General features: G+C 44.6%; 1 protein-coding gene across 2 annotated transcripts in view; it reads left to right on the top strand.

Annotated features, from left to right (window-relative positions):
* TMCC2 (transmembrane and coiled-coil domain family 2) overlaps nucleotides 1-16956 on the top strand; it is a 100459-nt gene that overhangs the window by 21352 nt on the left and 62151 nt on the right. For both annotated transcript variants that reach the window (XM_083444358.1, XM_083444362.1), the window contains exon 3: nucleotides 2368-2886. In XM_083444358.1, the coding sequence (XP_083300484.1) occupies nucleotides 2368-2886 (519 nt within the window). The remainder of the gene's footprint in view (nucleotides 1-2367; nucleotides 2887-16956) is intronic.

Below are 16956 nucleotides of genomic sequence, written 5' to 3'. Positions count from 1 at the left end.
CCCGCAACAGCGTGAGCTCCCGTTGCTCGGTCCCAGCTCCTGCCAACCTAGCAGTTCAAAAGCACATCAAAGTGCAAGTAGATAAATAGGTACCACTCCGGTGGGAAGGTAAACGGCGTTTCCGTGCGCTGCTCTGGTTCGCCAGAAGTGGCTTAGTCATGCTGGCCACATGACCCGGAAGCTGTACGCCGGCTCCCTCAGCCAATAAAGCGAGATGAGCGCCGCAACCCCAGAGTCGGTCATGACTGGACCTAATGGTCAGGGGTCCCTTTACCTTTACTATGTATACATATATACACGTATACATACACACACACACACACACACATACATACATATATATACACACACATTTTTGCTGCATAGGCAATAAATGCCTTGGACTTTTGTAGCCTGTATTTTAATACAGTAATAGCCAAATCTGATTCTCTCAAGATGTTATTAGGCCATAACTCCCATCAGCCCCAGCCAGCAAGGCCGATGGTCAGGCATGATGGGAGCTGCAGTCCAACAACATCTGCAGGACACCACATTGGCTATCCAGGGTGTAAGACCAGCATTTTGTCCCTTGTTCTGGGATTCTTTCTGGCCTCATATTTGTGGAGGAAACCCGAGTGGGCCACAACCAAGACTTTTAGCTATTAAAGCCACATAAACTCTGAAGAAAGGAAAATCTCCTATTCAGTTTTCAATGATGATTTAATGAAGGAAGATATGGTTTGCTTTTGCACTTATACATGAAATTTGGTTACATTGCCTGTAGCTTCTATAAGATGCATCTGGTTAGGCTTGACTTGAGTAACTGTAACCATAGCTTGCCTTGTGGTTTGGCAAAAGCAGCAGAGCATCCAGCTCTCTTCTAGACTTTCTTCTCTGTCTCCCTCTGTCTAGTGAAGCTGTGACTTTGGCAAAAGCTTGTGCCAACTCATAGGACTCCTTAAAGCAGAGTTTGCAGGACAAATAAAGGTAAAGGTAAAGGTACCCCTGCCCGTACGGGCCAGTCGTGTCCGACTCTGGGGTTGCGTGCTCATCTCGCTTAAGAGGCCGGGAGCCAGCGCTGTCCGAAGACACTTCCGGGTCACGTGGCCAGCGTGACGAAGCTGCTCTGGCGAGCCAGCGCAGCGCACGGAAATGCCGTTACCTTCCCGCTATAAAGCGGTACCTATTTATCTACTTGCACTAAAGGGTGCTTTCGAACTGCTAGGTGGGCAGGAGCTGGGACCGAATGACGGGAGCTCACCCCGCCGCGGGGATTCGAACCGCCGACCTTGCGATCAGCAAGTCCTAGGCACTGAGGTTTTACCCACAGCGCCACCCGCGTCCTGCAGGACAAATGGGCAGGAGTTAATATCTATAGCTGGCAGGTTCAGTTGGGAGGGAGTATATCTTGTTAAAACATATTTAAAGGCCAGGAAGAAAAGCACCTGCTATGGGGAATGCTTTTGCAAATTGAAGAGTTGTCAGCAAAAAGTGTGGAAACAACCATAGGACACCTGCCACACCAGTCACAGTTAGGGTGCAGATCAGGGGAAAAGAAGCTGTGGCCCTGCAAATGATGCTGTACTCCCATTAGCCCCTGCTTAGCATGGCCAGTGTTCGGGGATAGTGGGAGCTGCAGCCCAGCAACATTTGGAGGGCCACAAAACTTCCCGACCTCTGCTGCAGATCTTAATGCAATATAGTGATCGCCTTTAAAACATCCAGCTGTAACAATGAATAGGGCATACTATGCCAGGCTTTGATTGTTGCATGGGAATGATGAATAATCCTGATGTTTAGCACCCTTTCCACACCTTAAGAAATATGTCTCGGGGGGGGGGGGCACACACGACATTATCACAATTGTCACTGTGCTGTTAAATGGTATAAATGTGATCTCTCAGCCTTCCAGTTGCTAGATATTGTACAACCATCATAATGCTTACCCCACGTTGCTCGCATCCATTGCCTCCTGCACCGGCAAAAGTGCTCTGACAATGGTTCTTGCTGGATTCTAGCTGACGTAGGATCTTTTGGGAGGCATTAGGGAGCAGTAAGTGTGTATAAGTGTGTACTGGTGGTGAATTGTGATAGTTCAACATACGGTGGTGGTGGTGGAACCCTAGGGGTTAATCAATCCTGAGAGTGCTGGATCCCTGGGTTCATGGTCATGAAATGCAAAATATTGTACTCCAGATTGTTATGCGTGGGTGAGCCTGGTCTTCAAAAACGCTACACCAGTTTGTAACAACAGAAGATGCAGCTGCAGGATTATGGCAATATTGCGAGCTAATTTTTCCATCTGTGTTCTGTGCCGTCTGTGTTATGTAAGAGAAGCCCTGTGTAGCCCCTGTGCTTCCAATGCTTTTGTCTCTCTTCTCCATGCAGAAGATACAACAGCTGTCTGAGGGATCTATGTTTGGCCATGGCCTTAAGCATCTTTTCCATAGCCGCAGACGGTCCCGGGAACGGGAGCACCATAACTCCCAGGAGTCATCACAGCAGCAGCAGCACCAGCACCATGGCATGTCTGACCACGACTCCCCAGACGAAAAAGAACGTTCCCCTGAGATGCACCGTGTCTCCTATGCCATGTCTCTCCACGATCTTCCGGCTCGGCCCACTGCCTTCAACAGGGTGTTGCAGCAGATCCGCTCCCGTCCTTCCATCAAGAGGGGGACTAGCTTGCACAGCGGCAGTCGGCGAGCCAAGAGTGGCTCCCTGGAACCCCAGAAAATCAGCCCGCACCTTGTCCGCAAGGCCCCCCAAGATAGCAGCCTGACAGCAATACTGCACCAACACCAAGGCCGGCCAAGATCTTCATCCACCACTGACACTGCTCTCCTTATGGCCGAGGGTGGGACTGTATATCTCCTGGCGGAAGAGTCTGACTGCCTCGCTGACAAGGTAAGACTGAAGGTCCAGAAGTATGAGGTGTCCAGTAAATGGGAAACCCATTTCACTTTATAGTATTCTATGTTCCTGTTGCCCGCCTCTTTGATAGGGAATTCAAGGCCCTGGATTCCAATGAGTTTCAACATCTGTCTTTATCTAACAAGGTAAAGCAACTTGGCAGGGTTGCTTGGTGCCACTTGTGGGGTTTGTGAGAAGCACATAGGAATGGGTGAATCTGTGAATTTCAGGTTCTTTGGGTTTTCATTTTTCTAATTTTTAGTTCACACTTCCACATCAGTTTGTGATTTTTTTTTTTTTGTCTTCATGAAAATTCAGCAGCATTTTAGTGTGAATTTCTCCAAACATACACATTTTTATGTGTGCAGTTTTGCCTAATATACCCATTTTTGCTGGGCAATTTTACCTCATAGAATGCATTTTTGTATATGTTTCTTGGCTGGAGGGCTGCATGACATACTTTGGAGAGCTGCACATTTTGATGGATGGCGGTGTTTTGGTTTTCATGTTGTTTCAGCAAGTGCAAATTACGTAGGCCCAGCTTTAAATGAAAACTAAATAAAATTTATCACCAGAAGCACCTCCATGCTAAAGAGAGATGCAGCATCCATCAGATGCACCTAAAACAAATGGGGTGGAATTCATATCAAAAGGCTAAACCTTAGTTAGCTGAGCTTGGCCAGCATTGCTACAAATTAGCCTTCTGAAATTATTATGGTATTGCCAATTATCTCCATATGTCTGCTTGCCTGTCCTCCTGTCCTTTCATTAACAGAGTGTGAAAAGTTCTGTCATTCCCTAGATTAGGGTGGGCAGAGTACAGGGTTGTAGGATGAGCTTTGTTTTTTAGCCAAACCCCACAATTTACTAGTCAGAACCAGCTGCAAAAGACATAGTTGGAATTCTATGCCTCTGAGCGCCTCCTGAGACTAGGAATTTATTTTTGGTACCAGATCTGAATTGAGCTCACAGTCCTTTAGGGCAAAATCCACTTTTGCTTATTAGCGGTTTTCATTGCAGCCGCCCAATTTAGGTAGGAAAAGTTGATTTGTTGTTAAACAGTTGGGAGTCATAAATGTTTTTTTCTCAATCTACTACAGATCACCTAGAAAACTACCAGTAGATCCCAATCTACCTTCTGCCTGTGCCTACTGTAGATTATCTAAATAAGACTGGATTCTAGCCTGCATAGCACTTCAGACCTCTCCCTGTAAAATTCACACTTATTGTGACCACAGGATTTTAGATTTCTATGTTGATTATTCAGTATTCCACTAACACAGGGCTGGGGACCATTTGGCCCTCCAGATGTTGTTGCATTCCATCTCCCATTAGCCCCAGTCGGCGTGGTCAGGGATGATGGGAGTTGTAGTCCAACAACAGTTGCAGACCCAAGTTTGAGAAACATTGAATTCTAGAGGGCCACAGATTCTCCATCCTGGCACCAAGGCAGCTACGACAGTGAGTCCCTGAATGCAGAGTCTCACCTTCATTGAATAAAAAACCAACAGCTGAGAATGGTGAACAGTTTACTTGGATTCTGAGCCTAGGCAGTGGCCCTATATCTAGACTGCACCACTTAATGCTAATTCCTTGCACAAAGAAAAATAGCATGTCAGGGTGAAGGGTAAACTAGATACCTAGCTTTCTATGATACCTAGCTTTCTATGTGGTGGAGGGCATTGTAATGCATGGACATTCATTTATGTGAGCCTGTTTCTGTATTTCCACATAGAATGGGTTGGCCGTTATCAGGAAGGTTGCAGCTATCACAGACTGCACACTCTTGTAGCACATTGTGGCTACACTGTTAATGTCAGACATCAGGGCAACTGCTTAATCTATGGGTGTGGCAACATTGCATGTCCTACATTGTTTCCTACTTGCTGGTTTTCATGTTGTCTATTTTTAGCATTATGCTTCTTTCCTTGCTTGCAGTAGGCTTGCCTTTATGAATGACCTCACTAGTTGGCATCATGGTCAGCCATGCTGCCATTTGATGAGCTAGAACGCTATCCAGTAAGTCCATGAAATCTTCGTCATCCACTGAAAGTGGATGATATCATTATAGCTGTGGGTTTTCAGAATCTAGTCATTTAATGAAAATTCAAGTCAAGACCAACTTGGAGTGGGAGCAACAACTTTTGCTCTCCCTCTGGATTATCTTCATTTTGCCTTAGTGATGATTTCATGTAGTTAAAACTGATTGGCTGAATAGTGCTGCCGCATCATCCCTCTCATTATGTGATCCCTGATTGGCTGTGATTGCCCATATGACTTTTTTGAGGGGCGGGGATAACTATGAAGCAGTAGCAGAAACAATGGAAGGCACAGGATTTTTAAAAACTGAATATTTGAACCATTTTCTGTCCCTGTGAAAGCAGTTTCCAAGCCAGTAATCATGAAACATTTGGCACTGCTCTAATTAACTTCCCCCATTATATAGATGTTGACAACATTACCACTACCACTGAACGCTATGATTAAAATAAAGTAAAAATATTTAAAATATGCAATTACAGAATTAACTGAATTAACAGTGTATCGCGTCAGCCCATTGTGATATGTAACCTGGTACCAAAAGACAAACCCCCTAAAACAGAGTGCACCAGAAAGCCCTAGATCTTTCTTGTCCCATTATTGTCCCATTTTATGTGCATAAGAAGAAGACTCCAAATTTGTTCTGCAGGTTCAGAAACAGAAATCTCAAAATGTTTACCATTTCTAACAGTAGCAAAATTATCTCCTGTCCTTATCTTCCTGCCTAAGAATCACAGTATTAAATAATGTTGTGCATGACCTTACTGAGAATCTGGTTAGACAAGGTCTTGCTCTGGGGCTTAGAGCTTGGAGCTGAGCTCTTGTCATGGAGTTAGTTGAGAACTTCCAATGGGACAAGGATTCCAATGGGACAAGCTTAACCACCTGGCCCATGCACAGCTTGCCTGAGATCCAGAGTTGGAGTCTTGTTAGAATAAAGTCATAAACTCAAACAAAAAGGCACCCAGTCCCTGGCAGGGCCCCCCAATCAGCTTGGCCCTCCAAGCCCCAGGGCAAGTGTACCTGGCTGAGCCCCCCTCTCATTTCTGCATGGGCTCGACAGCCATAAAGTCAAGCTATCCCGAGCATCTTTGCAAAGTTTCTCTTTTGGCCAGAGCAACACTGAGAGATATGAAACAGCAATTACCCATACCTGTGAGCTGAATTTTAATGCTGTGTAAGCAGCCCATCTTTACTGAGCAAACGTGTTGTTTTGGGTGCCTGGAAGATGCCTGGGCACGTCTCTGGGTGAAATGAAGGTGGCGGATGTGACTGTGAATATTTTCAGCGAGGGGATTTGGGGGAGTTTGTGAGGAGCTTTGCAAATCCTAAGTAAGGGCTTTTGCAGCTGCTAAGACCTTTCTGCTAGGAGAACAATAAATTGCCTGGTTCCTTTGGGGTCAGCAGGATCAGGCTAATTCCATACTGAAGTCTTGGTATTTTCTTGTCGTTCTGTACATGCACTGTTTGTTGCTCTGTAGAAAACATTTCCTATCAAGCAACTGCAAGTAGTAATCAAAGTGGAGGTCATGGATACAGCTGCTTCTCATAAGATAGGATCTTGAACGTTCCTTGGAAGATCATGCAGGCATTGCCCCTTGCACATGTGCCAGATGGAAATGTACGTTGAAGCGGGGCTGGGATAGTGTTGGGTGAATTCCAATCCCTCACATTATTTTTAGCCCATTCTGAAGTCTGGGTCCTGTTGCTGTACCTGTGAAATATGAGAACTCTTCTGTTGAGACTTGGCTTCTTTTTAAAAATGATGGCAGTATCAAGAGTGCCTCACCCCCCAAACACTCCTCTGGCATCCCAAATCCCCTTCTGCTGCTCACTCTGATTTATAGTGTATAAATTTCTTGTGTGTATGTCTGTACACATTAGTGTATGGTGGGGTAACTGGCTACTGCTTATATGCTTACCTGATATACGCTTAGACCTTTATTGTTGTTTTGATCATATCTACATAGTTACAGCACCTGCACTGTGCAAAAGAGGTACAATCACATGTGTACTGATGTGTGCGCATGCACAAATGCACACACACACAATCAAATGAGAGACAATATTTCATAGGTGGAAGGGGAACTACCTTTTCATAAATAGGCCAAAAAGTAGATGCCTTGGGTGAGAGCATTGGACCACACAGCCATCAGTACTTCATTGTGACTTGTTAGTAAGGACAGTGGGTGGAATACTCAGGGGTTTTCTTTTTCAGCCTGCCAAAGGTATTGGATCATTGGAACAAAGTTAATGCCAAGTGGTACAGTTTTAAGGTTTCTTTTTTAAAAAATTGATTTTGGCCAGCAAGCTAGCCATCTTGCAGGCAGCTACCTTCTCCATTTGGCAGCTCCCTTCTTCCTTCTGTCTTTGACTATGAGTGCTGTCATTTCAAAATGATAAGGGGCTTCTCTGGATGTTTCTCTCACTAGCTATGGGATCCCAGGTTTTAAGTCCCCCTTCTCCGAAGACAACATCCTCCAAATTGTTTAGCAGAGGTATCCTGATACCTTTTCCCCGCCCCTCTTCGGGCTGCCAGAGAACATATCCCTCCTCAGTGTCAGAAATAGAACCGATAAAGTCTTGATCCTCAATTCTCTCTTGCTTTGTATCTTACAAAACCAACAGCTGTGTCTCCCTGTAGACTGAGAGAGTGAGTATCGGGACTGGAGAGCTGCAGGCTCCTGCCAAAATGAATCTGAGCTTGGAATGACATCAAGGGTGCCAGCTTGCTTATTTGCCTGGGAGGGTTAGAGATAAGTGAGAGCTGCAATTTTAGCTGATTGCTTTAAAGATGGAAAGCCAGTTGCCTGGCAGAGAGAAACACACACACCAGGATTATTACTGTTGTTGCTGCCGCTGCCGCTGATTGCTATTGATGCATTAGGCAGGCATTCCAGACAGGCTCAGAGACTTAATGTGTGATGCTCCTGTGTTCCAGTCGTGTCTTGTCATGGTTACAGTGCTTCATATAGGCTTATAGGCACATGGGTGCTTTTTAATGACCTATGCAGGGATACTCCCTTCCCCTCAATGACTTATGGTCTATCCTCTATGCAGAGCAATTGTGGAAGTATTTGGTACTTGATAGGTTGACTGACTGACTGACTGACTGATTACATTTATATTCCACCTTTTCTCCAAGGAGCTCAAGGTGGCATACATAGTTCTCCTCCTCATTCTAACCTTACAACAGTCCTGTGAGGTAGGTGAGGCTGAGAGGCAGTGACTTGCCCCAGTGTAATAAAAATGTACCACCGAGCTATGGTCTTGGCCCTCTAAAACATGCCGTATTTTTCGCTCTATAAGATGCACCAGACCACAAGACGCACCTAGTTTTTGGAGGAGGAAAACAAGAAAAAAAAAAATTCTGAATCTCAGAAGCCAGAACAGCAAGAGGGATTGCTGCACAGTGAAAACAGCAATCCCTCTTGCTGTTCTGGCTTCTGTGATAGCTGCGCAGCCTGCATTCATTCCATAAGATGAACACACATTTCCCCTTACTTTTTAGGAGGGAAAAAGTGAGTCTTATGGAGCAAAAAATATGGTAGTCCCATCATTTCTGCATGTTGAGATTCCCGGCTGCATTGAGCTGCACTGAGCCAAAGTTATTCAGTACTGAACTTAGCCAAGGGAGCTAGTTAGACAAGGAAAGAGACCTTAAATTGCAAATGTCTGTTATTTGGAATTAATTGCACAATTGCTTTTGCATGTTGCTCACAGAGAGACTGAAACTGAGCCATGCTGATTATTATTTTTTTGTCCACTTCATCTGTCTCAACCTCCCCCAGCCTGGTGCCCTCCAAATGTTTTGGACTACAACTCCCAGCCAGCACAGCCATGCTATTGGGGGACTGCATCAGTAGTCCAAAACATATGGGGGGCACCAAGTTGGGGAAGGCTGTTGTACATGATACAGTGATGTGGACCCCAAGTAGTGAGCCAGCACCTTTCCTTGTGACCTCTCTTTTTCCAGCAGCCACACAGGAATAGCTGACAGCTCTCTTCACATTCTCATCTTTCTACATGTGGTCATCATGTGAACCATCTTGAGGAATTTGACGGTGTGCACTCGCTGCCGCAGTTGGACGGCTGCTCTTGAGCATCAGCTGAAGGGTGGAGTGATGCAAACTCTGCACCATAAGGTTATGACAGAGCAGCATTAAAGAGGCTGCTCCCCAGCCAGCAGTGTCTTGCATTCAGTTATGGCTGAAGCCTCTGAACCTCTGAATGCTGGGTGCTGGGATTTGCAAGTGAGGAGAGAGCTCCCATAGGCATGCTGGACTAGATGGAGCATCGGCCCCATCTAGCAGGTCCTTCTTACGCCTTACCTTTCCCACGCCTGAGATCTTTTCTCTGAAGATGCTGAGGATCTGAACTGGGGCTTTTCTTTTTATGCCTGCACAGCTTAAAAGGCCATTGAACTGCAGCCCATCCTACTTTTATCAGGATGGGCATTTTTTTGTAGCTTCAGCTGCAGATGCCAAATACTTCCAAATTTCTATCAGTCTGACCTTCTGGAAGCCTTGGCTTATTAGAATTGTTTAGACATGCTGGCTTTCATGTTTATCTCACCTGAGCCCCAGAGCTGAGGGCAAGTTAACAAAATAGAGCAGATAAAGCCAGTCAAGAAAGTAGTTGCTGTCAATTTAACAAGAGCAGTGGAAACTACCACAAGGGGCAGTATTTAACTTTTCCCCTGAATGAAAATAAGTTTTTCTCCAATAGTCTGAGAACAAACTGGTAGGCATCTGTGCACTCTCTCTCTCTCCCTGACACACTAAAGCTTTCTGGAACGGTAGCTATAATGGTCTGTTCACAAGCAACTCCTCCCAATCCCTGTGTATATTTATTTGACAATAACCCCATCAAACCCAGCAGGGCTTACTTCTGAGAGATTTGCATAGGATTGAGAATTCTAATCTGAGGTGAAGATTGAAGTCCAGCGGGTGGGGGAGTCTTTGTTCTAGATTAGTTCATCCGGAGCACTTTTGTCTCTGCTCATCATCAGATATGGCTCCATCAACTATTGGAACATGGCCCCCAATGGATTACTCTAGTGGGAATATGGCCCTCAGCAGAATAAAAGGATGAGGCAGGCTATACATGTGAAAATAAAAATATTGAATAGCAGTAAATTGTAAGGGAGATTCGGAGGTCTACAATGAAATTCTTGGGCAAGGTTCTTGGGTGGGTGGTTGTGAACCAGATTCAAGCGCTTTTGGAGGAAACTGATTCCCTAGAACCATTTCATCTGGGGATTCAGGCCAGTTTGGGCACAGAAACTGCTTTGGTCACCCCGTTTGATTACCTCTGTTGGGAGAGAAACAGAGGAAATGTGTCCCTCTTAATTCTTCTTGACCCCTCTGTGGCTTTCAGTACCACCTATCATGGTTAGGGATGGGTGGCATTGCTTGCAATACACCAAGGACCAGCTCTCCTCATATGAACTGACCCGGACCCTGTGATAATCATCTGAGGCACTTCTTCATGTGCCTCCTCCATGAGAGGGCTGAAGGCTGGCAACATGAGAATGGGCCTTTCGTGGAATGCTCTCCCCAAGGAGGCTCACCTGGCACCTTCGTTACATATCTTTTTGCATCTGGCCTTTTCAATGTGTCTGGGGGGGGGGTATTGGTTTGGTTTGCTCTTGCTTTTTTTAATTATGTATTTTGTGTTTTCATTTTGTATTTTTATGTTGTGAACTGTCCTGTGATCTTCAGATGAAGGGCAGTATACAAATTAAATAATAATAATTATAATTAAATAATTTAATAATAATAATAATAATAATAATAACAACAACAACAACAACAATAATAATAATAATAATTGCACTGTATGTTGTTGTGAAGGCTCTTCATTTATAGTCTTGCTTGCAATAACATGTTTCTGGTTGTTCAAGCAGAAGTTTTGTTTTGTATCATCTGTGTTTGTATGGTTTTGTAATAAACTTTGGCTAGCACAATAAACTTACTTGAAAATAAATGAATAAATACAAATAAAAAAATGAGATAATACACTTCAAACAAACAAACTTCATTAGGAAGGCTGCCAGTATGCATCTTTCATATAGTCATATAAGGCAACCTCCAGAGAATATGCTACAGTAATCTAAGGGTCACTTCATATATTACATCTTTACGTGTGCACCTGTTGTTGTTGTGTGAATGGGATGTCCATATTTGTAGTTGAGTGTACCATGTTTTTAGAAACTAGTCAGGGAGATATAGCTGTCTATAGGTCTCTGCTGACTGTGAGCTCAGGGTTGTTTCTGCAATAAATGGGGGGGGGGGGTTCCTAAGCCTGAATCTGACAAGATTCAAACAAGCAAGTTTCCCAATGTATAAGCATCTGTTTAGCCACATTCACATGTTTGTAAGCTGCAATGCAGAGCAGCTTCCAAAGTCTTGTAAAAACACATTTAACAAATGAAACTATGCAGGCAATGAGGCTGTGAGGCTCTGGAACAAGCAGCCGTTTCCCCCAGTTATTTTAGCTCTAGCAACTCTAAGGCTCATATGCACCAAGCTGTCCTGTGTTGGCCTCTCTGCACCCTTTGTGGCCTTGGCAAAGTTATCCCCAACCAAACATTAAAAGCTCACGCAAACCATTTGATTAGTGGTAGAAGAGACAGGGCTCGCTTTATTTGGTCCCGATTTAATTTCATAACTGAAAACGAAATGTGGAATCATAGAATCATAGAATCATAGAATCATAGAGTTGGAAGAGACCACAAGGGCCATCGAGTCCAACCCCCTGCCAAGCAGGAAACACCATCAGAGCACTCCTGACATATGGTTGTCAAGCCTCTGCTTAAAGACCTCCAAAGAAGGAGACTCCACCACACTCCTTGGCAGCAAATTCCACTGTCGGACAGCTCTTACTGTCAGGAAGTTCTTCCTAATGTTTAGGTGGAATCTTCTTTCTTGTAGTTTGTATCCATTGCTCCGTGTCCGCTTCTCTGGAGCAGCAGAAAACAACCTTTCTCCCTCCTCTATGTGACATCCTTTTATATATTTGAACATGGCTATCATATCACCCCTTAACCTCCTCTTCTCCAGGCTAAACATGCCCAGCTCCCTTAGCCGATCCTCATAAGGCATTGTTTCCAGGCCTTTGACCATTTTGGTTGCCCTCCTCTGTACACGTTCTAGTTTGTCAGTGTCCTTCTTGAACTGTGGTGCCCAGAACTGGACACAGTACTCCAGGTGAGGTCTGACCAGAGCAGAATACAGTGGCACTATAACTTCCCTTGATCTAGATGCTATACTCCTATTGATGCAGCCCAGAATTGCATTGGCTTTTTTAGCTGCCGCGTCACACTGTTGGCTCATGTTAAGTTTGTGGTCAACCAAGACTCCTAGATCCTTTTCACATGTACTGCTCTCAAGCCAGGTGGCACCCATCTTGTATTTGTGCCTCTCATTTTTTTTGCCCAAGTGCAATACTTTACATTTCTCCCTGTTAAAATTCATCTTGTTTGTTTTGGCCCAGTTCTCTAATCTGTCAAGGTCGTTTTGAAGTGTGATCCTGTCTTCTGGGGTGTTAGCCACCCCTCCCAGTTTGGTGTCATCTGCAAATTTGATCAGGATGCCCTTGAGTCCATCATCCAAGTCGTTGATAAAGATGTTGAATAAGACCGGGCCCAATACAGAACCCTGTGGCACCCCACTAGTCACTCTTCTCCAGGATGAAGAGGAACCATTGATGAGCACCCTTTGGGTCCGGTCAGTCAGCCAGTTACAAATCCACTGAGTGGTAGCATAGTCAAGACCGCATTTTACCAGCTTCTTTACAAGAATATCATGGGGCACCTTGTCAAATGCCTTGCTGAAATCAAGGTAGACTACATCCACTGCGTTCCCTTCATCTACCAGGCTTGTAATTCTGTCAAAAAATGAGATCAGGTTAGTCTGACATGACTTATTTTTCAGAAATCCATGCTGACTATTGGTGATCACAGCATTCCTTTCTAGGTGCTCACAGATTGTTTGCTTAATGATCTGCTCCAGAATCTTCCCTGGTATTGATGTTAGACTGACTGGGCGGTAATTATTTGGGTCCTCTCTTTTCCCCTTTTTGAAAATAGGGACAACATTTGCCCTCCTCCAGTCTGCCGGGACTTCGCCTGTTCTCCAGGAATTCTCAAAGATGATTGCCAGTGGTTCTGAGATCACATCTGCCAGTTCTTTTAATACTCTTGGATGCAGTTCATCTGGCCCTGGAGACTTGAATACATCTAAACTAGCCAAGTATTCTTGTACTATCTCCTTAGTTATTCTGGGCTGTGTTTCCTCTGCTGAATCATTTCCTCCAAATTCTTCAGGTCGGGCATTGTTTTCTTTATCGGAGAAGACTGAGGCAAAGAAGGCATTGAGGAGTTCAGCCCTTTCTGTGTCCCCTGTTTGCATTTCACCATCTTCTCCTCTGAGTGACCCCACTGTTTCTTTGTTCTTCCTTTTGCTACGAACATACCCATAGAAGCCTTTTTTGTTGCTTTTAACCTCTTTAGCAAGCCTGAGTTCATTCTGTGCTTTAGCTTTTCTGACTTTGTGTCTACACGTGCTGGCTATTTGTTTGAATTCCTCTTTGGTGGTTTCCCCCCTTTTCCATTTTTTGTACACATCCTTTTTTAATCTTAACTCAGTTAAAAGTTCTTTAGATAGCCACCCTGGCTTCTTTAGGTACCTTCCATGTTTCCGTCTCATTGGTATTGCCTGAAGTTGTGCTTTTACTATCTCCCTCTTAACAAACTCCCAGCCATCATGAACTCCCTTTCCTTTTAGTATTACTGTCCATGGGATCTCACCCAGTACTTCCCTAAGTTTTATGAAGTCGGCTTTCTTAAAGTCAAGAAATTGAGTCCTAGTATGCTTGGCTGCTCCTTTCCGTTGTATAGTAAACTTCAGAAGAGCATGATCACTTGCGCCTAATGATCCTTCCACTTCTACCCCATTAACCAGGTCATCGACATTGGTTAGGACCAGATCTAAAATGGCTGTTCCTCTTGTTGCTTCTCCCACTTTCTGGACAATGAAGTTGTCTGCAAGGCCAGTGAGGAATCTGTTTGACCTTATGCTCTTGGCTGAGTTTGACATCCAACAAATATCTGGGTAATTGAAGTCCCCCATTACTACTATCTCCCTTCCTTTTGCATGCTTGGCCATCTGTTCCAGGAAGGCATCATCTATGTCCTCCGTTTGGCTTGGGGATCTGTAGTAAACTCCCACAATGAGGTCACTATTATTCTTTTCTCCCTTAATTTTGACCCAAATTCTCTCACTTTGGCTTTGAGGTTCTAAATCTTGGATCTCTTCACAGGTATACACATCCCTGACATATAACGCCACTCCTCCTCCTTTCTTGTCTGGTCTGTTTCTCTGAAATAGATTGTATCCCTCCATTTTTACATTCCAATCGTGGGACTTATCCCACCAGGTTTCAGTGATGCCTATTATGTCATATTTAGTTTGCTGTACCAAACTAAGTACTGGAAGCCGCTACAGATTTCAGTTTCAACATCTGAGGCTGACATTTGGGTCTGAAGCAGAAGGATATCCTAAACCACATATTGAATATTTATTTCTTTAAAAACAACTAACTGTTCAAAAACAGGATACTTTTAAAGTTAGCCCAAGATTGATTTATTTTTTAAAAAAGCTTTCTACAAATTGAAATTGAAAACATTTACCCCATACTTAGATTAATTTCAGCAAAAGCCTATTTGGGCCCTGAAAAACAAGGGGGAAATAGCCTCTTGTCTCGCGTTCCAAAGGCTTTTATGCCTGCTGTGACTGAGGTGCCCTGTATGATGGGTACCACCAACAGAGCTTTTCTTGCTTGAAAGGAAACGAAAGGTCTCGGGTGACAGGCTCCTGTTCCACGCTGATACCATTCAGCAGCACAGCGACCTCCTGGCATCCTGATTTATAAATTCAGAAGAAAAGGATCCAGAGGAGAGACACAGATGGATCATGACAACCCACAATTGCCCCTTGAACGGCTGAAATGAATGTCTTTCTGCGTTACCCTAAAGAGTGAAATGTGATCTTGATCCTTTTGTTGCATGATGAGCAGGCAATGGAAAAGCGGCATCGGCATTTTTCTTCTCTTATTTCAATTGCTGTTTGGCACGTAGCAACAGCAGACACGCACGAGCACATAATGCACCCAGCCATAAGGACCCAAGCAAAAGCCTGGTTGTTGTTGGCTTAAAAAACACACACCCACGAACCATCCATCTAGCTGTTATTGTGCCTGTGGCAATGGCCCTTTCTGATTTTTTTAGGAAAACGTCCTGAATTTTTCACCAAGTTGGAGATAGAATTTTATACAAAGAAAGAACAGCAGGGAAGCTATATTGTTGTTTGTAGAATTTGATGGAAGATCCACACTGGGATTGGTTTGGGCTTCCTGTAGAGCATTGTTTATACTTTACCTTTGGGCAGCTTCATGTCTGCAAGTACATTTGATTATGTATTGCCACAGTAAATTTTTCTGTTATAGTCAAGAATTTTAATTGGTAATTGTTTCTTTCCTTTGCCCTGGTGCATTATGAGGGCAGTAATGATGTTTTTCTTCAGGGCTTTCATTGCAGACTTGCCAGGTATCATTCTTAGGACACCCTGGTAATAGTTTCACCAATTTTGAACTGCTAGGTTGGCAGAAGCTGGGGCAGAGCAATGGGAGCTCACCCCATTGCGTGAATTTGAACCACCGACCTTTCAACGGGCAAGCCCAAGAGGCTCAGTGGTTTAAACCACAGCACTACCTGCATCCCAGTGCAAGTAGATAAATAAGTACCACTGCGGCAGGAAGGTAAAGTGTTTCTGTGTGCTCTGGTTTCCATCACTGTGTTCTGTTGTGCCAGAAGCGGTTTAGTCATGCTGGCCACATGGCCCAGAAAGCTGTCTGTGGACAAACACTGGCTCCCTCAGCCAGAAAGCAAGATGAGTGTCACACCCCATAGTCACCTTTGATTGGACTTAACTATCCAGGGATCCTTTACCTTAACTTTTAGTTTCACCACTACATATTTTTAATGGTTTGTAAGATAGTCCAAGCCCTTATTACACTGGGCTGGTGTGTGTGTGTGTGTTTGGATTAGGTGGAAGGATTCGTCCACTCTTCTCAGCCAGCTTCCTACTGACTGCTGAGTAGGCATGTGGATAGTCCATGGTGGTATCTCTGCTGGCATGGGCAAGAAGAAAGCTCCCAAATGGGGCATTCCAAGTGTGAGGAGGAATAGGGTTGAGCCAACCCTGGATTTGTTGGATCCCGAGTTCATGTCACAGCTGTTGCACATCAGCATTGGGCCCAATCCTCCTGCCCCCACATTGCTTCAATTGCTGTGTATGTCAGGGCTGTAGTGGTACTTCGGTGGGTAGGTTGGATCTGACCTTGCTTTGGACAAAGTTGCTCACCATATTTGGGGCCAATGAGGAATTTTCCCACCAGGTCTATTGACCCTATTGACCCTGGCGGGTTTCTCCTGCTTTGTAGCAATTGTCACATTGGGTAAAACCTAGTCAGGATCGGAAGGGAAGTTGTAAGCCCCTGCCTGCCCCTCCAAGGGAATGGGGCATCCCACTAAATGGATCCTGGAGGAGGTGCCTCTGTCCAGATGCTCAAGTGGAGGCTAGACTCATAGCACTATTTGAGTTGTCAATCCTGGAGAGGTGGCTCCTATTTGGTGTATGCCATAGGGCCTCCTCGATATTGGTTTGATCCCTTGGTTGATCATCTAGCAGGCAGGTTGGCTGATATTGGTTGACCCAGTGCCTATGCCACACCTGTTGCACCTATAATCAATAAAGTTGTGGCCTAATTTGAACCCTATAATGTTGCTATGAGTGGTCTTTTGGATTGCAGTGCCCTATGGGGCAGTGAGCTCATGGCACCTGGGCATGCAAAGTCCCACTGGGGCAGGGAGTAGGAGTCAGAATCGTGTCCTTTAACTATAAAACTGAATTGAGACAAACCCAACCATACGGCAAGATTGAGAACTGCCCTTTTTGTTTT

The sequence above is a fragment of the Podarcis tiliguerta genome, assembly GCF_965153285.1.
Source record: "Podarcis tiliguerta genome assembly, chromosome: 6".
Classification (NCBI taxonomy): Eukaryota; Metazoa; Chordata; class Lepidosauria; order Squamata; family Lacertidae; genus Podarcis; species Podarcis tiliguerta.
The sequence above is the reverse complement of the archived record's forward strand: the minus strand, read 5'-3'. Positions and strand labels throughout refer to the sequence as shown.